Source organism: Passer domesticus, chromosome 11 (assembly GCF_036417665.1).
Source record: "Passer domesticus isolate bPasDom1 chromosome 11, bPasDom1.hap1, whole genome shotgun sequence".
Taxonomy (NCBI): Eukaryota; Metazoa; Chordata; class Aves; order Passeriformes; family Passeridae; genus Passer; species Passer domesticus.
The window spans coordinates 3882406-3902900 of NC_087484.1; the positions used below are offsets into that span (position 1 = coordinate 3882406).

Sequence of the window (20495 nt, forward strand, 5' to 3'; positions counted from 1 at the left end):
AAGTCCATGAACATTTGCTGTTCATTTGATAATGAACAATTATTCACCCTTGGGCCATGGTAACTGTAAGACTATTCATAGACATCCTTATTTTAGGGCTCAGAATACACTTTCCTTTTTATTTAATGCAATACTTTTTTCCCAAGGATTTTTTTTTCCACTGGTGCAGTTTTCTTCTTGAAGGTTGCATTTACAGAAGTAGAAATTTATGCAAAAGACTCACTTTCAGATTTCATTAATTTAAATTGCTCTCTGCTGCACTGTGCATACAAAGGAAATGAAGAAGCAGACTGATGTTTCTGCTAAGAAATAAAATTAAACCCATAAGAAATCTTTCCAGCACAGGAAACAACATAGATGTCTTTGCCAAAATTTCCGCCATACTGTGAGGTATAATGTGGCATTAATGAACAGAATATTCTGTGCTCATCTATCAAGAGTAATGCAGCTCCACAGAATTTTCTTAGGAGATTTCTTCCCTAAAAACAAAATTCCAAAGATTACTATTTAATTGACATAATATATCTTTTTAATGACTGTGTCTAGATACCTGTGGAGGTGAAGGAACTGAACATTTTAAATGCCTTAGCCTTTCTGAAAATAAATTCAGTATCTTTTCAAAGGAGATCTTTCTCCTGGAGTCACAGAAAGATTACAGCTGGGACAAGATAAAGGAATTCAATGTCTGCCAGAAGACATAAACAAATTGCAGGCAGGAATAATAGAAGGGGCAAGATCTTGTTCTGCTGCTACATGGAAATTCCATGGACTTGAGCTGCTCCCAAATGCAGGACTGAAGGGACTCTTAATCTCTTTGGGTACATGGTGCAGCATCAGGCCAGAACTGTCAGAACAGGAATAATATCAAAGCTCAGCATGTAAAGCTCATGTTGTCTCTCTGTGTTTGTAATGATCCAAACAATATCACAGTTTATAAATCTTACTTATGAACTTTACCTCCAGAAATGATCAGTACCTTGTTTGGGAATATGGAGTAGGATTCCAGACAGACCACACACTTCTACCAGGACCTGTATTACCATCCTGTCTTACAGAGGTGTAAAAAGCTGTTTGAAAGTATTTTCACACTTTGGCAAAACTGTTCATTGATGTTTCAACAATCTGCAGTTGCAGCACTTTGAATGACTGCAAGCTGTCACTGCCTCAGTGGTACTGCCCATCTCTGACATGGCTTGGTGACAGTTTGGGATGTGTCTGGGTATGGCAGGCTTATTTGAAAACAGTGGGCCTGCAGGATGCAATTTCTACCATGATTGTGGTTCTGACACATCAAACACCTTTGTTATTAAAAAGAACCATGACAAACATAATATTGCTATAATTCTTTCCAGCCATGTCTTTCCACAGCACTTGACAGGCAGACAGCTGTTTGTCCTAGACACAAGATGTCCTTGTCTAGTTTTTATTCTGTACTGCTCAGCACCCTTTAAGCCCCTGAGTTTCATTTGCAGTGTACACAGAGCATCGAGCTGGACTGGGGCCAGCCACTGTGCAGGTTCAAAATGCGGAGTGGGTGGGAGCAAAGCCCTTTGTTTAGTTCAGCTGGCTGGTCAGAACTGCAGTCCTGCTCTCCCTCCCCTTGCCTCAGGGAAGGTGGTGAATCCCGAGGGAGTTGATGAGGAACTGGAGTTCCATCTCCAGGTAGTGCTCTCTGAATCTGCATCCAGGGCACGGAACTCATTTCTGTTTGGCTCTTGATTGAACTGAAACCTCATTAATATGCTCACTGGCAGGAGAGAGCTGGGACTGCAGCAAAGTGGGACGGCTCTGTTCTGATTTTCCATTTCACTGGATAACTGAGGCTGTTTTGATTGTTTGGAAATGTCTAATGAAATGTTTTCACCCTAAGTGAAGGCAAAGAGGAACAGAGAGAAGGATGAATCAGAAACTGCCAAGGAAATTATTGGAAGAGAGATTTCTGGGCATATTGACAGCTGCACAAGATATTTAGTAGAGGCGACAAAAGGAACAAAAGCTTTTTAGTGGCATAATTGTCATGACAGAATAATAAGAAGGCAAAGACTGAGCAGAGGGATCAGGGGCAGGGGAGAGTTTGCCAGCAGTGGGTCTGTCCTGAGCTCTGGAGCTGAGAATGAGAAATCCAGTTATGAAAGAACAAGAAACCCTGACACTGAGCTTGAGTTCAGTTAGGAAGATTTCAACAGAAAGTGGACACTAAAGGTAAACTGGAGAGAGAGGTTCAAGAGGGAAAGGAGTAATTCAGAGAAATTCTCACAGAACAGATAAAAGACCAATTTCCCAGTTGGATCAAAGATGGATTTGAGGAGGAAAGTCACATGAAGACAAGTAATAAATAGAACAGGTTGGTGAGATGCTGTTAAACAGACATGATGGGTTTTCCTCATTAGAACAACTGTCCTGGCTAAAGTCACTGATTAAAAATCTTTCTTGTTAGCCCTAAATGAAGCAGGAGCTCTTTGCTTTATTTCAGAGGTTTAGGATCCTACAGAGCAATTTCCTCTGCCCCTGATCAAGAGATTCCGGTTCAATTCACATTCCTCAAAGCTGGAGGAGCCAAGTGCACTTTTCAAGTGGAACCAGGAAGTCCAGGGTGACTCTTACATGAAATCATGGATTAAATGATCAATAGGTATCAGCACAGTCAGCTGCTGGTTATAGCCCTGAACAGGAAAAAGCTGATGTTGGAAGGGTTGCATGGATTGAAAGCTGAACATTGATCAGCATCTGCAGGGGAGAACTTGCTGAGGGGGGCCTTAGCAAGTTCGGAAGGTGCCACTGAATGATCCTGTCGTGCCTCTCCTCCAGGAGAGTGCTGCAGCATGTAGAGATGCTCAGAGCTAATTGAACAGTACTTTATCCCTCAAGCTGCCTCAGGATTTCTCTAAGACTCCTCACTCAGTGGGCAGATCTAATATCTTTACTTCCTAAAATACCTTACCAATGAATAATCCCACTGCAGTCCTGGAGCTCACGTGTGGGTTAACACGCTCCATGACACAAGTGACTGTGCCAGAATTTGGCACTCTGTAACCAAAATTCTTGTTAAAGTAGCAGGATATACCTCTGATTTAATGTACCATAGCTTTTTCATTGTCTCTAAGACTTGCAAAGACACCAAATAAGTGTTTCTTACCTTGATTTTTTGCTGATTCTCTACACAGAGATTCATCTGATTCACCTACACTATGAGATGGCATCAAGGGCCAGAGCAGAGGCAGACCAGCTCCTTCTGTATTCTCCTTGCTGGACTAATCTATAATGTTGAGTGGTGGGGATGAACTCCCAATCTCCCACTTATGATTTAGTTAATTCACAAAGAGGCAAAATTTTCAGGAGAGAAGAAACTAATATTTAAAACATGGAGGTTTCAAGTATTTTCACATTAGAGGTATTTTCTGAGGCCACATTCACACTGCCCACCCACCTGCATTGACACAAACCTCAGCCCTTCCCTCCATGGCCAAACCTGCAGCATGTTCCTCTGAGCCAGCCCTGCTCTGTGGGCAGTGCCCTTGGCAATATTCACAGCATGAAGATTGAGTAGTGTAAGCATAGCCCAGAGAATCTGAAAGAACATTATGAAATGGAATGATCTGTATTGCAGAAGGTCAAATAACAGTTTTCTATAACAGTGAAACTATTTCAAGAGATTATTAAAAACTGCAGTATTCTGAGACACACAATGCTTGGTTCATGTGCTGCTCCCAAAAAGCCTTCCAGACACCTCCAACCTTCATCAACACTCAAAACGAATGTTTCTTTTGTTGTCTTGATTAAAGCCTTCCATTTGCTTCCTCTGGGACTCTGAAAGGGCCCATCTTTGCATGGCCAGCTCTGCCAGGGCTGGCAGCTGTGCCAGAGCTGCCAACAGCTCCCCAAACCATGGCCCACAGTCCCGGCAGGACGATGGCCGGAGGCTCACATCCAGCTCTGAGAGTTCCTTGAATGCTCCTAAACCTTGGCAGAAAACAGCCCAGCCTTCATCAGAGATGTTGTTGTTATAACTCAAATCCAGCTTCTGCAATCTGGCTAAATGGCCATCTTGCCTCAGGGATGCTGTGAGAGATGACAGACACAAACACAATTAATAAATCCTGGTAACTGCTTTAAAAGCTTCTCAGAAAAGAGAATGGTATTTTAATACCTCATTTCAGCAGTCAAACAGCAAGATTTAACTCCTCAGCAACATAAAATCACTTGCTGCTGATCTCAGAAAGACAGTTTTATAACAGCTGAAGGAGTTTACAACATTTAAAGCACAAGCAGTTCAAAAAGAACAAAGTACTGAGTGGCAACGTGAAAACCAAGTTGGAGTTCTCCAACTTGGAACCAAGTTTCACTCCAAGGTGAAAACCTTGGAGTCAGTTGGAAGGAGGTTGCATCAAGTGCCAATTATAAGAAGCAGACAGGCTTTACAGGGAGATTTGGAAAGAGGAAAGCAAAACTTTGTGAGGGTGCATGACTGACTACAACAGCCACCTCTCACTGTGGGAGGTCCAAATATACCCTAAAGGGGTCCTTAACATATGATTGGCAAAGGAGACACACATCAAGGGTGATGGTTTTTAAAGCCAAAAGTATTTGGGCTTCACCTCACCAGATTTCACATCCCAGGGCCTTACAGTTGTCACACAGCTATTGCCAGTGTCAGACACCCAAACCCCTGAGTCAGGTCCACAGAATCATGAGAATAAAATCAACAATCATGAGTATAAAATCAATCAATTCTTTTTTTGAAAGGATCTTAGAATTTATTCCTTTATCAGGTTCCTGTTTTCCAGTATTTTTTTAGCAGCTGCTAGGTGGTGGGTGAAAACGTTTCTGGTTTAATTCTCCCCCAGTAGTCTGACTCCAGAAACCCACCTAATGGTTGGGAGCTGGTAGTGCCTGTATTTCTGCCTGTCAGCACAGATATTTTCTCTAAAGTACTGAGCCATAAAACAGCATCCAAGCAAAATAAAACTCGTCAGATGTAGCTTTTAATATTTGATATTAAAAACTGATGAAAACCCTACATTTTCTAAATTATGCTTCTTTTTTTTTTTTTTTTTTTTAAGATAAAAGTGCTTAAAGATTCTTTGCATTTTAGCCTTTTCTACTGGGCATGTCCAGGACACACAGAAAAATATGGGAAAAATACTCCTGTATTTTCCATGTTTTCATTTGATTAATGCAAAAACGTGCTCAGCCCATGGAACAAGTCCCTTCTGAATTGTGGTCTAAATGCCCCAGTTCTTTGAGTGCTAGTAAATACCATGTTATACTTACTTAGAAGTGCCAAATCTTCAGCCACCAGGTTACAGCTGCTCAGTCTTAACACTTGAATCTCCGTTGCAAGCTTTAGTGCTCCCAAAAGCAGCTTTAGGTTCCCACCAACGCACTTATTCCAAGAAAGGTCTAATATCTCCAGTTCAGGAAGGTGAAGAGCAGCCTCAGCTGAAAAGATTAAGACCAGCAACTTCTGCTTACTAAGAGAAAACAACACGGCCTCAACAGACACCTCACCTGCAATTCACCCGTAAGTAAGATCCTAACAGCTTGTGCTTAAAATGAATTATTTTATCCCAATAAAAGTCATTAAAAAAAAAAACAAACCTAAAACAAAACAAAACAAAAAAAAACCAACAAAAAAAATGGCTCTGCCTATAGAATCTATCAAGACTCTATGGAGAGGGTTTTTGTCTTTCTATTCAAATATTGCTTAGGCCTTGTTGCACTGAATTAATTTAATAGCTTGCTTTTAAGCGATTTTATATCAATTTAAAGACAGTGATTTTTTTTTTTTGCTGTGAACTCACTATTTAAGGTGAGATGCTTTGTATCTTCTGGCAGCTCTGATTTCCACAGTGTCAGTCTTACATAACTGTAGTGATATAAACACAATACTCTTTCTGCAAGGACCTCTGACCAGCTTAGCTTGCTACTGCTGCTGCTGGAGGCAGTCAAGTTTTACTCCAGGTTTAATGTCACGAGTAAACAGTATGAAATACAAGTGCACAAGACACAGTAACTGAGAAATCCCTCTGTGCCATATGGAACACCTATCAAAGGCCACTAATCCAGAGATTTGCAATAAGTAGGCAAAAGAGGCTGAATTTACATATCCTGTGTTGGAGTGGACTTTTCTTCACAGATGTGCAATATCTTTTCCACCCCTGCAGTCATTTCCTCCATTGCCCTATGCTGAAGTCTATCCCAGAAAGTTTCTACTGAAATTTTCACCTGCAGTGAGGTAAAATACCCTCAGTCAAAACTTTACCCCACTGTGTGAAGTGTTGCATCCAGACTATGATTACAGTATAGTATAAAATCAAGATTTTCTTTTTTTCCCAAAATTAAGGAGTATGTAAAAGCTCACTATCAGACAAAGGACTAAGAGAACTTCATCTCCTCAGGTATATTAGAGGAAGTCATACAATTCTTTTCCCCTGCAACCTGGTCCCACAAAGCACTGGTTTCATCACAGGCTTTTCACTCAGGACCTGAAGTATAATGTAACCATGATCCTTGGTGTTCAGCCAAAGGAGAAGGGAATGCTTTGTCCTACAGAGAATGGGCACACTTTAAAGAAACATTCTTACCTAGTGATGAAAGGGACTCTTCACCTAAGCCACAATTGCTGATGGTCACAGATCTCAGCTTTGGTAAAAACCTGAGCCTGCTCAGAAGAGGATCTGATGAGAGTCCTACATTTTTATTCGAGGACAAATTCAGCTCTTGAAGACTGGAGAGTAAAGGTATCACCTGGGCTACAAAAACATGAAATATTTATTAGTCACTGATCCATAACAAATGTGTAGTTGTATAGCTTGACATAATTGTTGTGTAGCCTGACATAATTTCTTCTCTTTATAAATCAATCCAAAAGTCAAGGCGAGCCAAGTTTTTACACCCAAGTTCACGGTGAGTAATGTTTTAGATCATAAATAGCCTTGTCATTTTCAGTAAAACTGTTTCAGAAATATTCCATACTATGTGGAATGTTCTCAGAACATGGCTTCCTGGAAATTTTCTAGGTGAAGTTGGGAATTTCCAAATGCCTTCATTGTTAACTGAAACTTCTTTGTCTTAATGTTATTATTCTCTATTATAAAATAAATTAAAATAAATTGTGATTGATATTACTAATACCAATCATTTCCTAAAGCTTCATCATCATCATCAAATCTTCAAGTTATCTTCTTTGTCATGGAAAACAGGACGTGGGCAATATAGGCTTTGAGTCATGGGATTTTTTGTAGTTAAGAGTAAAAACAAAGTTATGACAACAGAGAGAGAGAAATAAACTGTCTCACAAATTGATTGGGAAATGCCTTTTTCTTCATAGTAGTGTTTATAGGTGCATCAATTCAACCTGGAGAAAGCACACAGCAGCAGCAATGCAAGAGCTCCTAAAATCACCCTCCTCTTGGTGTGCAGCTCACCAAGGGGGTTTTAGGCAGTTATGTTTCCATGCACATACTCACCATGGATCCATCCAACTTATACCACTGGGGACTCTGCCCTGGATATTTCCTAAATTATTGATTATCCAAAAAAAGCAATGTTTGGTGGCAGTTCCCACATTCTCATTGTGGATCTGAATCATGGCAGATTCAGGTTCTTAGTCCCACATGGGATCAGACACTGAGATTTCCTTTTGTTCAGCAAAAAACCCATTCCATATTGATCAAGAAAGCTCTCACCCACACTGCATTTTCAGATCTGCCTAACGAAAAAAGTACTGAGCTCAGCTCTTCTGCCAGGCAGAATCTCTTATGTCTTTGAGATAGTTTCAGAAGACAAAACCAAGATCCTTAATGCATTTCCTCAACATGTCCTTACACAAAACCGTCATGTCCTCTTCTGTGACACAGCACTGGTGAAGATCAAGGACTTCCAGATTTTTCAAGCTGGCCAAATGAGCTGTTGATGCTTTAAAGCCACCACCAATCTCTCTGTTACATGAGATGTCTAATTTCCTTATCTCTGCAAGGTGCTGCAAAGCAGTGTCTGAAAGGCAAAAGGGAACACGCTGGTCACTGGCTGCCACAACAGCCCAGGTCAGGGCTTTGGCATCTATTTACTTCAATGTCAAAGTTTGCACCAGGTATTGCAGGCAAAGCTCCTGGGCTAAGCTCCAGTGTATAATCACAGCAGACATTCAGTAATGCAGCAAAGCCTCCCTGTCCATGCAGCTCCATTCTTCTCTGGGAGAGCAGGTGAAGGTGAGGCCAGCTCATCCCTCACATCCAGTCAATCCTCAGCGTTTTCCAGAAATTACTGCTGGATGTGCTCATTAATGCCAGTTGTACTGCCACATCCACTAGGGAGAGACACAGATAACAAGACCATTTCATGTGGCTTCACTGGACACTTTAAGTGATTGTGTAATGGTGAATTTGGATTTCCTTTGGAAAGCAGAATTAGCTTGTTAAAAGTTAGCTGGCCTGTCTGTGTCCTTGTCTATGTTCTGTCTGGGGAAAGAGGAAGCACATCCAGGGAGCCACAGCTCTGAGATGTGTCTCAGATAAATGGTGTGGAGGGTGGCTCTCCCCACTGACTTTCACAAGCTTGAGCTCAGGGAAGATAAATTCAGCTCCTGCTGAAAAGCCCTGTAGTCTTTTACCAATCCTCAAACAGCAAATCATGATTGCCCATTAATACTGCCAAACCATCAGCAAAATCCCACCTCATTGCCTTTCTTAAATGGTTTTCAGATGTACAATCTATTCAGAATGAAAGTTTTCTGAACATAAAGTCTAACCTAAGCCCTGGAGGCTGTCTTGCTTTAATCCACACATGTGCAAGTTTAACTCTTTCAAGCCTGGCACATTTTTCAGATCCTGAGCAATAATCTTCATGCTGCAGCCAATGTTTTTGTTGATAGAGATATCTAATATTTCGAGGTTTGGGGTCACGTTTAGAAGTTCAGCTGAGGAAAAAAAAAAGGAAAAGAAAATAAAAACAGAATTGGTAATTGTCTAGAATACATACAAGATGAACCCTAGAAAAATACAGCACCATGATAAACAGGAAGATGTGGCCAGGTTTTGCCTGTCAGTGTGGTTTAGACTTGCTAAGTTTCTGCTCTACCTAAACAACACAGTAAAGTAAAGACTGGAGAGGAATCATGAAAATCTGTGAAAAATGTTTATAAAAATAAAAGTGGAAAAAATACAGGGGCTGTTAGAAAAATACAGAGGAATAAGAAGCAGAAATACAAGCAGTATTGTATACTGTGTACTTGTATACAATACAAGTAAAATTTTCTAATGAAAATACATAGGAATGTCTGTTATATATGGGGCTCCTCCTGCAGTGGAGATGAGAGTCATGGTTTTCTCTACTGAACAAAAACCTTTTAAAACACACAATGAGATAAAAAGACCACACAGGATTAAGCTACAATGAGGAGAGGACTGAAGGGAAGGATGGTCAGTGGTTGCCAACTCAGCCTAAATTCCCAGTCCTCAGACCTTCTTTCGAATCCCATGGCTAATTACAAATTCAGCTGCTTAATTTTGAGCAATTAGTGTTGGAAATTCTGGCACACATTTTTGGCTGAAGGTCTCAAAAGATACAGAAACCCTGGACCACTGAGGCAGCCAGACTGTGGTTTAGGTCTTCTCAACCCTCCCTCATATGATTAGAGAGAAGAACTTTCTTTGGAATAACTTCTTCTTTGGAAGGAAGTGCACTAAATCCCCACATCAAAAATACTGTTATAATGCAGAGCTTGAAATAAATTAACTTTTCACTGACATTGAGCTCAATACAGCCATTATCTAAGTCAAATAAGTTCCATTTTTGTGAAGCCAGCCTCAGTCCTGCTCCATGGACACACATACCAAGGGATTCTCCATCCTTTGCTGTCAGGTTACAGTCTGTAATTTTCAGACATTTTAATTTGCATCTTTCCTGAAGTTTTTTTGTCAGCAGTGATAGTTTTCCACCTATGTTACTGTTCCATGATAAATCCAGTTCTTCAAGCTGAGAAACAATTTCAAATGCCTCTCCTGCAACAGAAGTCTAGAATGAGTCATTCCTTGTATTGATTTCAGTGCAAACAAAAATACAGGTTTGGAATATATTAAAGAGGAAGGTTAACTACTTAATACTCAAATTACTTTATGATTAATGTCTTTCCAGGAAAATTGTTAAATAAATGAGTTATTGCTTCTGCAACAATGTTGTATAAAATCTCACATTGTCTAAGGAGCAAGATAGATCACAAGTCAATGTCACAGTGCACATAAACCTGAAATTTATTCAGGTTCCCAAACCCTCATCAGGCTGTTTGGCCTGTGCTGGGACCAGAAAGAACAGCCTAGAGGGAAATCAATACAAGTGACAAGTCTGAATTTACCGTCCTGGAGAGTTCTGCTCTGTTTTATTTGGCAAATTTCCAACATCCCCTGTACTGCATCCACAGGTCATTTTGGAGGGAATGAAATAATTCCTCTCACAACTATTTCTGAAACATGAAAGTTTCATTTCTGACAGGAATTTCTGACTCACTTCGTAAGAAACCAAGATGAGCATTGTTTTGACTCAAACTAACTTTCCCATGATTTCAAGGCAGTCAGAACTGACTTTTACTAGATTCAGAAAAATCAGCCTTTTCAAGGCTTGACACACCTGCCAATGTGAACTGTGTTAGTGCTTATTTGAAATACTAACATCCTGCTGTAAAATCCAGCTTCCTAACTTCCTTTGTAGAAGAGGAAGGCAGAGCATATTTGCATAAACTCTTTCCCAAGAAAGATCAATTAATCAGACCATATGCAAATGCAATTTCAAAGTGTCATACACAATTTTTTAATCTAAAGCCTAATAATTGAGAATTCTATTTTAACTGTAATATCCTTTCATGTCTGTGTGGTTTTCATAATTAATTTTTCACAAAAGATTTATAATAGAAAAATAATTACTTCTGTAAGTGAATATCCGGGTTTGAGAGGAAAGGCCACATCTTATTTTTATATTTATTTTAAATTATTGCCTCAGTGTTGAATACTGAGCAATGCTCTACAGTTGAGAAGTGCAGCATAGCCTGTTTCTGTTTGACATGAGGACTATAGCTTTCCAGACACATTTTCCTCCCAGAAGATAAATAAAGGAATATAACTCCAGGAATTGTTTCCTGTCACCTTTCACAGTCAAGCTCTGAGCAACACATAGAATAGGTTGATATTATGGTTATATTTCAGACATTGATTTCTAAGCAGGATGTGCTGAGTCCACAAGAGGCCACATTTCTGCAGAGAAATGTGGACAAGGTCACACAGCCAGGATTGGCTTAAATGCACAAGTTGTTTTCAAAATCACAGGCAAAATCAATGCAAACTGACTGTTGCTATTCCACGTGTCAAGGGCATCACATTTTGTCTGGAAATTCAAGTTCTGTGATCAATTTTTTGTCTGTCCCAGCAGAAGCTAAACTGAACTGGGAAGGAAACAGCACTGAAGAACCTGGCAGAAAGAATCAGTTGGGAAAATAACCAATAAAATTCAGAAGGAGAAAAAAAACCCACAACAAACAAAAACCAAATCTATGAGAAGGGTTTGGAAAAGAACGAAAGAAATTTGGAAAAATAACAGAAAATTAAATACAGATTTCACATTCATCAGAAACAGAACACTTATTTTCACCAGCTTTTGTAGAAATGTCTATTTCCTCCCCAAGAGAAGCATGACTCACTTTTGATCTACCACCATATACGTCACTTTATTTCTGAACCTTTCCTGGAAAAGGCTTGGATATGAATGACATAAACAAAGCCCAGCTTCACAACTCAGACCCAGTTTAGAACTTACAAAATAATAAGTTTTATAATTTCTAATCAATTGTGTTTGCCCTTCTTTTAAATACATACCACAGATCCATTCTGGAGTAAACTCCAGGCCCAGAGGTGGCTCTGTGCCAGAACCTGAGTGTGCAACACGACCTTAAAAACCTTTCCATCCCACACTTTGCAGAAAGCAGGGTGCAGGCACTCCAAGCAAAAAGGAAGCAAAGAAATAAGCTTCTCCAGACTTGAAAGAAACACCAATTCATAAAGCTCTGAGGCAGCACTTCTGGTTTAATTCTTCTCCCAAAAGACCTTTGAGGTTTTCATGATGAGCACTCACCTGTCCTGCAGCTCCAAGACCTAAGCTGACCCTGTTGTGATTGACCTTGCTTCTAGGCAAAAAAAAAAGCAATCCAAATTAAAAATATTTTTTCCTGCAAATAGGACCAGATTCTCTTCCCTTCTGGGTGTGAAAGCTTCACACCCTGTGGAATGAACTCTGCAGAGCTACCTAAAATTGTAAGGTCACCCTTAAGCCCAAGTTTCTACAGTTTCCCAGCAGGAGTTTACTTTGCCCAGTGTGGAAGCAGCAGGAGTAGGATGTAGGAAGAGATGAGATGGATTACATTAGCCCCGAGCTGTCTGGAAGTAAATGTACAAGAAATCCTGTACCTAAGGAGATGACATCCTCAGCTGTCAGCCTGCAGTTGTTAAGTCGGAGGACTTTTAACAGGTTCACGTGATGAAGATGGGCAGTGAGAGCTTTCAAAGTTCCTCCAACACAACCATTCCAGGACAGGCTGATCTCTTCCAGCTCTGGGAGAAACGGCAGTAAAGAAGCTGTAAGGAAAGAAAAGAAAAAGCTTTTCTGTCTGCATGTTTCTGCACACCCTGGATATCACTACATCTTAATATTGAGAAGTTTTCTACAACCAATACAGAATTATAAAGCCATGACAATTTGTACCTCACTTTTCTTATCTGTAGCTAGAGTGTAAGGACATTCATCTGCTTCATAGACCTGGATGATTTCTATACTTATATATAGTACATAATTGACATAATTTATTCATTAATATTTCTCACAGACCCAGGACCATTAGATGAAATGTTAATATGGCCTGTATAAAAGAAAGGAAAGGGAAAAGAGGAGAGGGAATAATAGAACAGGCAAATAAAAATTAAAGAAATACATGAAGTGATTAGCTGAATAAAATGTGCATTTACCCAACTCTGTTATATCTGCTGCAGTTAGTGCACAATTATTTAGATCCAGATTCTTGCTGCTGGGTTTCTTTCCCAGTTTTTCCATGAACTGGTTAAATCTCTGCTCACCAGATGGTGACTCTGCTTCAGAAGTGAGGTGTGAAAGTCCATCTGAGCAAGAAAGAAATAGGGCCCTGGTTACCTCTGCTAATAAACACAAGAGAGGTCACCCAAAAGCTTTGCCCTTCCTCATCAATGTGGATTTAACTCCTTGCTCAGCACCTATCAAATCAGAGGGTACATCCTTGATAATGTTCCAATCAGAAGTAAATCCTGGCTAGAGGATAAACTGTAGGCAGCAAATACAGGATTTTGGATAGCAAGAAAACAGCTGATTTTCTATGAAATTAAAATATATACACATACATATGTGTTTCATTATTGTACCAGCAATACCTTCTACAGAGAGCTCTTCCTCTTCACTCGGATCATCAGCTCCATCATTGCTTATTTCTGTTTCTTCAATTTCTCTTCTGTCCTTGCCTTCAGATTTCCCAAAGTCAAAACCTTTGAAGAACTGCTTGATGGCTGAAGGCTGCTCTTTCCTTTTTTCAGGAGCACACTTCTTTCCTTGGAACTGTTTTATAACAAAGTCAAATGGGGAACTCTTTGGGTTGTTCTCTTCATGTCTATCCTGGCAGTTCTGGTCATCTTTCAGGGGATCAGCAGACAGAATTAGTGTGAATTACAATTAGAATTTAGTAATGTTTACTCTTGCTTACCTTTTTCATAATGGCAGATGCACTGAGAATTTACCACCATTGCCTCCATCCAACTATATATCACAGCCAGGATACAAGAGTTCAAGAGCAGAGCACTTACAATCAGAAAAAGCTGAGGCAATGTTCAAAATCTGGCATGAATGTGTTGCCACAGCTGTATTCCTTAGAAATACAAAAATGGTACAAACCAATGTACCTTGATGTGCATGCACAGTTACCGAGCTGTAGAGCAATCCTGCTTTCCCTGGCTGTCATTTCCTGCTGTAGAGAGGCGTTATTTTAAACAAAGAACATACCTGTCTTTTCCATTGGTACACCTGAGGTTCCCTTTCACACTTTTCAGTTTTTACAGCACTTTCAGGGTTTGTGGGGTAGGTGAGGCATGACATGCAAACAAAACCTCACTCCTTTCCTTAACAGGAACTTTCCGTGCAGTTTTCTCTCACAAGTTTCTGTCTTCATCAGTTTGACAGCAGCAGCTCTGCAAAGTGGTTTGTGGGCTCTTTCCTGATATCTCTAATCCTCTGTACTCTATCCCCAAGTCTGCCGTTCCTGGGGCTGAGAAGTCCATTTAAATGCTCCGATCGTGTCCCAGCTTAGATCTCTCTCAAGGCAGAAATCAGGAAGTGGCAGCAAAATCTTCGCTGCTGCTCACAAACCACTGCATGCTCCTGAGACAGCTGTTGTTAGAAGAGGCTGAGTCACCGCCGAGATCAGATTACAAGAGTACCTGAAGAAAAGCTCTTTGTTTTCCCACCCCTTTTGTCCATACTGGTCAGCAGCAGTGCTGAGGCACAGCTCAGTAAGAAAAAGGGAGGACTGACACTCCTGATCATTTTAGGAGACACAAGAGAAGTCACAATCATCTTCTGGGCAACACCATGATACAACATTACACTGCAATCACTGGACACACCTTATGTATACCTCAAACTCCAGTACACATTTTTTTGTCTGTCTGTCTGTCCTAAAGTCTGATTTCCTCAATGGTGAGCATCACAATTTCTGTCTTAACCATATGCAGGGCCATTCATGCTCAATCTCTTTAGCCTTGATAATCTTCTTCAGTCTATGAAGTCTTGCCTTTTGCAAGCTAAACCAGCCAAACCCTTCTCCCCTCCTGTGGCAAACTCTCCATTTCCCTTATCATTTCCTGCTTACCTTTGTCTGCACCTGGTGCAATATAATTTATACATCCTTAAACACAAGGGACCATCCACTGTCTGTATAAATTCTGTATACACTAAAGACATATGCAAACTGGTGGGGAATGATAAAGCTGGTAAACAAAAACAGCCTGAGGAAGAGCTTGACTCAGGGTGAAACTAGACAAAGGATTCAGACAGGGTGGAATGAGGCACAGGGTGCTGCAAGGAGTCAACAGGGTAAGATGAGAAGAAAAAGTGAACATCAGGAAAATCCTCTTGCCCGTGAGAGGTACCATGCTGGGAAACATTTACAGCAGCTAGAAATGCACAAAACCATTGTGATCAACCATCCTTCTCTGTAGAAAAAGAGGGCACACTTCTACTCCCAAACAGAAAGGATCTCCAAGTTGACTTTAGGGTTTTCTGACACCAGGAGTGGCTGTCCTGTCTCTGTTTCTGAAATCAGCATCTCACTACAGAGCTGTATCCACGTCAGGAATTTGTACCAATTCAGGTGTCCAGGCATCTCAGCTATGCAGAAAATGGAAAATCCCAGCATTTCTGTTGATGAAGAACTGAATTTGACAGTTCTTTGCTTGTGCTTAACAGCAGACTGGGAATGAAGCAGAGACCAGACAACCTGTGTTTGTGAACAAGTCCTGGGCTCTCCTGGACCATGACTTCTCAATGCCCACTGCAGTTCAGTGAGAACAAGGAACGGGAATATTTGATAATCTCTGTCCTGTGAAACTGGGGAAATATTTTAGCATGTTAAGCACCAATTACAGTGGTTAGGCTGGGCTAACTCACATGCTCTGACATCAGTATTTCAGGTGATGTGCTGCCAATTCAGAAGTTTTTTCACCAGTTGAGAATGTTGAATGACAGTGACAATACTCCAGGGCACTCTGACAGATCCCTGTAATTCAGTCCAAAGAGAAATACCTGACCTGGTCTCCTCTTCCTAAAAAGCAAATCCTTATCTTTTTTTACATCAGCTATGAAAGAAGAAGTGCCAACAGGATTATCCCTCAAAAAAGCAGGCTAACAAGGGCGAGGTGGCTGCACTAGGCTGCAAACATGAGCAGCACTTTGCAACAGGCCCAGCCATGCCCTGTTCACTGCTCTGTCCATCTCCTCCCTGCCACACTTCTGAACAGGTGTCCTGCTCCTGTCAGAGCCCTATGTCTGCTTCCTGCAGCATGTCATGGACAGCACAGGGCAGGCTTAGCTTTTGGAGTTTAAAAATAATAGAGTCTTCCCCTTTCTATCCAGTTAAATGGCCTGTGACCATCTGCCAAGTGCTCAGTGTCACTCTTGTTTATATCTACTCTTCCTTCTGTCTAGACCTGGGGCAAGGTTAGGAACAGAACCAATTTTGGAACAAAATAGTTTAAGTTGCATCCCACACACCATCCATTGGGGAGAGATTAATGTGGATTTTTGTACTTTGCCCCATTGTGACTCCTTAATCCGGCATATATTCCAAAGAAATAATGCCATTAGAGGATTAGTGCCACAAGTTCATTTGAAAAAAAGGATTTGCAAACACTGAAATCCTATATTCTATGTGCTTAATCACTGAGTATCATTTTGGGGATTTCCTCTCCCTTTAGTAGTGTCTCTTTCAATGAAACCCAAGCAAATCAGCAACTCTGTTTTGGATGGCCCTTATTATCCACTAAAGGAAAACAAACCCCAAGCATCTGGTTAAAATAATACAGAGTCTAAACACAGTGGACTAAACCCATCCCTGGTGCTGTATAATCACAGTTACATTAGGGAGGCACTCGGCCCAATATACACAGAACGTAATGATTTGGGATATTTATCTGTTACAAGTTTTTGATAATCTGAGTGCTGCAGCATTTAACAACACTGTGCCCCTTGTTTGCTTCCATGGCAGTTCCCTTCCCCAGCTTTGCCACTGCAGGAGTCTCTTGCTTGGCCTGATTTGCTGGGGAGCATGGAGCAAGGAATTGGTGGGGCTGGAAAAATGTTCATTGCCCCATGGTTGACTTTGCTAGCTCCAGGTGTCACACTCTTGGGCTGCGCTGACTCAGAACACACATGCCAGGAGCTGTTGCCAAGGGAGGGTAAGGAAGAGTGGCCTGGTCCAGCACCAGGTTTGCTGCCCTCATCTTTTCCAACCACATGCATCAAACCATGCTCTCCACAGCTCTCTATCCTCTCTCTCCTGCTCTGTCCCTTCCATTCATCCTCTGACTTTGACCCCTCATAACTGAGGCAGGGGAATTCAGCCTTGCCCACACAGCTGGGAATCCCTCAGCTGGCACTGATGCTGTGCTGCTCGTGACAAACATCTGTGTCACCCATTAATTTGATGTTGACTTTCTTTATAGCCAGGTGATCCACAGAGCCACAGGGATTGGCTTTAGGACCAGACAAAATCCTTCAGAGCAGACTGCACACACAATGGGCTGGAAGGACCATTCCCCAGGAAATGCCTGCCTGACCTGAAGGGGCTGCACACCTGGCAGGACAAGGCCAGGTTCAAGGCCAGGTTGGAAGAGCTTGGAGCAGCCTGGGAGAGTGGAAGGTGTCCCTGCCCATGGCAGGGGGTTGGAACTGGATGAGCTTTAAAGTCCTTTTGAACCCAAATCATTCTGAGATTCTGTGACAGTCTTGCAAGGGCTAGTGCTGGATGAACTGGTTGTGTGCAGAGCTGTGTGACAATCCCTGTTGTCACTGATTTATTATAGCTGTAAGAATTCCAATCTTTACATATTCCAGCATGTGCAGGTAAGCACGAACTGTAGAATTCCAAACAATATTCTTTTTTTCAAAACTAGAATTTGCATTACCTTCTACTAAATAGTAATGACAACAAGTCGATTTTTCCAAATACTATGTCATATTGATTTTGCATTTTGAATTCCATAAAAAGCAAGACTTATAGATCTATTGCACAAAATGTACATTTATGCACACAGTGCAGATACTTTTAACACTCAGATATCAAGTTACTCCTTTTAAAACTGAGCTACACAAGTGCAAACTTAACTTTCAGGTTCTATTACAAGATACTAGACTGATAGAGAAGATTTTAAGTCTGGAAAATTCTTTTTGGTTGAACTTCTGCCAGGATTAATCCCCTTTCAGTTAATCATTTACATGAATGGGCAATCTGCAGAGTTCATGCAAGGCCTGCAAACTATATTAATTACTAGAAACCTAATTACAAATCAACAGAGACACAGGATCAGTGGTACCTCCATACGGTACCATCTGGTACAATGGAGCTGGATAGTTCAGCAAAACTCCCATTTCCATTCTGTGGAACCTCAACTTGAATGTGTGTTGCCAGAGAAAGCAAGTTTATGCAGACATAGGAGCTGGTTACAAAGCATTTTTAGGGCCATCCTCAATGACAGCATCCAGTCTCTGTATTCTGATTCTGTTTCAAAAGTTACTTCCAAAAAAGTATTTGTTCAACACTTTTCCTTTTGAATGTGATACTAATGTTGTCATTACTTGCCTTTTCACATCCAAAAATACCCTAAATCCATACAAAAGGTAATGAAACAAATCACTAAACAAGCAAATATGAAAACATGTCCACCATTAAATGCTTTCCTTAAAAGTATTATGTGTGCTGTGATTTACTTCACTAATTATTACTCCAATTTAAAAGCTATGTTCTTCTAGATTAGACCTTTCTGGGGGAAACATGCAAGGAAGCAAGGTTTAGCTAAAGAATCTGATATGTCTGAACACAGATTTCATGTTGGAAAAAGACAGGCTGACCTGTGATAAATAAGCCATTTATCAAGTTCTGTCTCTGTCCATTTCATGGTATCTCTCCATTAAAGTGGATATAAGTAGATTTTTATCTTGCTCCAGTAAACTTGATAAGAAGAAACAGGGATTACCACTCTTTCACAGATTCCTCACTTAGGACAGACAGCATTTAGAAAGAATGGATTAAAACCTGCTTACGCTCTAGTTTAGCAGGTTCTCTACTTCTACAAATCCATTCCAGCACTGCATTTTGGTAACCAACATAATTCTTGAATTGTCTATTAATTATTAGACAATAAAATTGTCTAATGGAATTTTTACCTTTTCTTAAAGACCATAAATCCTGTCAGCTGAGCTATGTCTGCCACAGATTTTGTCAAAAGGGAACAAAAGGGCACATTCTGGTACTTCAGGAATCGAGAAAGATGAGTAGCAGTTGACATTTCTTTGGAAATTAATTGAGAGGATCTCCTTGTTCTTAATTCAGCTTTAGAGTAGCACCCAAACTGCCCAAAGCTCATTAATTTCTGTCCATAACTAATTTCCTACATGTCTCTCTGTCCCTCCTTTGGTGCTGTGCCATTTTTCCTCAGGTGAAGACACCCAGCAGGAACAGGAATGCTGAGGGACACACAGAGCACTGTGTGATACAGAAATGCTCTCCTGCCTCATGCCTGCAACATCCAGGCAAGAACAACTGGCTCTTCCCTGCAGAGGGACACTGAAGCATCTTTATGAGCTGCGTGAAAAGGTGAAAATGTTCTCTAAACTTAGAATGCTCCTTTGCTTCCTTGTCTGCCTGCACATGCAAAGATTTGGACAACAACATGAAAACCATTCTCAGTTTATTTTAAATGGTCTCTAATAATTTAATTTTTTTAAAGGAAGACCTAAGATTCTTTTTTAAAACCCAGTAGTGGATTTTTAAAACAATATTTCTGGATGTGATTTTTTTTTCTGTATAAAGAAAGTCCACGTAGCAACAAAACAGACACAACGGAATTTAAAACAAAAATATTTAGAGTCACAGTCACTTCAAAAAATTTAAATAATTCCACATTAAAACCAATATATTTTGTGTTATAAAAAAGATTTTGTTTTCTGTGAGGTTGTGCAGAGGTAGAGCAGAATTACACCACTTTGCTAATGATAACACTTCTCTGAGAGTGATTTTCAATAGGAATGAGCCCATGTGCCCCAGGTTTAGGCACTGTGTTAGTGTTTTAGAGAGAAAAAGGGGCAATATTTTGTTGTTGCAGTGAGCACCTGATGAATTTTAGGCAGGTAATTAAGAATTAACAAACACCCCACCAACTGACACAGATATTGGAAGAAACCAAACACTCCCTGACATTTCCAAACTTGCCATTTCTAGGCATTGGTTCTGAGAGCCAACTGATGGCCAGCGAGAATTAAAGAGTAAATTGCCGGCTTGAGCAGTATAACCAACTGATCCCTGTGTTAGCCTCACAATGTGCTTAACAGGATTTCCACCTTGCAGCTCCCCCCAATCCCATCAGCTACACAGCTCTGGGGTGTCACACTTCTGGGATGACTCCTTGCCCAGTCAGAAGTGCACCCTTTCTAAAAATCAGTATAAATAGGTAGCACAACAGGGGAGAGCCAAGCAATTCCAAACCTTGTCTTGTATTTCTTGTTGGAACAGGGAGATTTTAAGTGAATGCATCAAGCATCTTAAAAGCTAACAATGGCTTAGCAGGTTAAATGTGAAATAGGTTTATCAGCTCAGTGTAGTGCTCTTCGTGTAATTATGTTTTTACAGCCTGGTTAGGGGATGGTATTGGAGAAGAGCTTGTGAT

At 40.7% G+C, this 20495-nt stretch overlaps 1 protein-coding gene across 8 annotated transcripts in view; it reads right to left on the reverse strand.

Moving 5' to 3' along the window:
* Positions 1-167: 167 nt before the first annotated feature.
* LRRC31 (leucine rich repeat containing 31) overlaps positions 168-20495 on the reverse strand; it is a 42173-nt gene continuing 21845 nt past the window's right edge. For 2 of the 8 annotated variants that reach the window (XM_064385201.1, XM_064385200.1), the window contains 10 exons: positions 14062-14445; positions 13440-13620; positions 13005-13154; positions 12450-12617; positions 9834-10001; positions 8750-8917; positions 7828-7995; positions 6585-6752; positions 5272-5439; positions 168-4059 (listed from right to left, as the gene is read on the reverse strand). In XM_064385201.1, coding sequence (XP_064241271.1) covers positions 3740-4059; positions 5272-5439; positions 6585-6752; positions 7828-7995; positions 8750-8917; positions 9834-10001; positions 12450-12617; positions 13005-13154; positions 13440-13620; positions 14062-14154 — 1752 coding nt within the window. In that variant the 5' untranslated portion in view covers positions 14155-14445 and the 3' untranslated portion in view covers positions 168-3739. Of the gene's footprint in view, positions 4060-5271; positions 5440-6584; positions 6753-7827; positions 7996-8749; positions 8918-9833; positions 10002-12449; positions 12618-13004; positions 13155-13439; positions 13695-14061; positions 14594-20495 lie in introns of all 8 variants that reach the window. The other 6 variants (XM_064385198.1, XM_064385199.1, XM_064385204.1 and 3 more) reach the window with 5 other exon arrangements.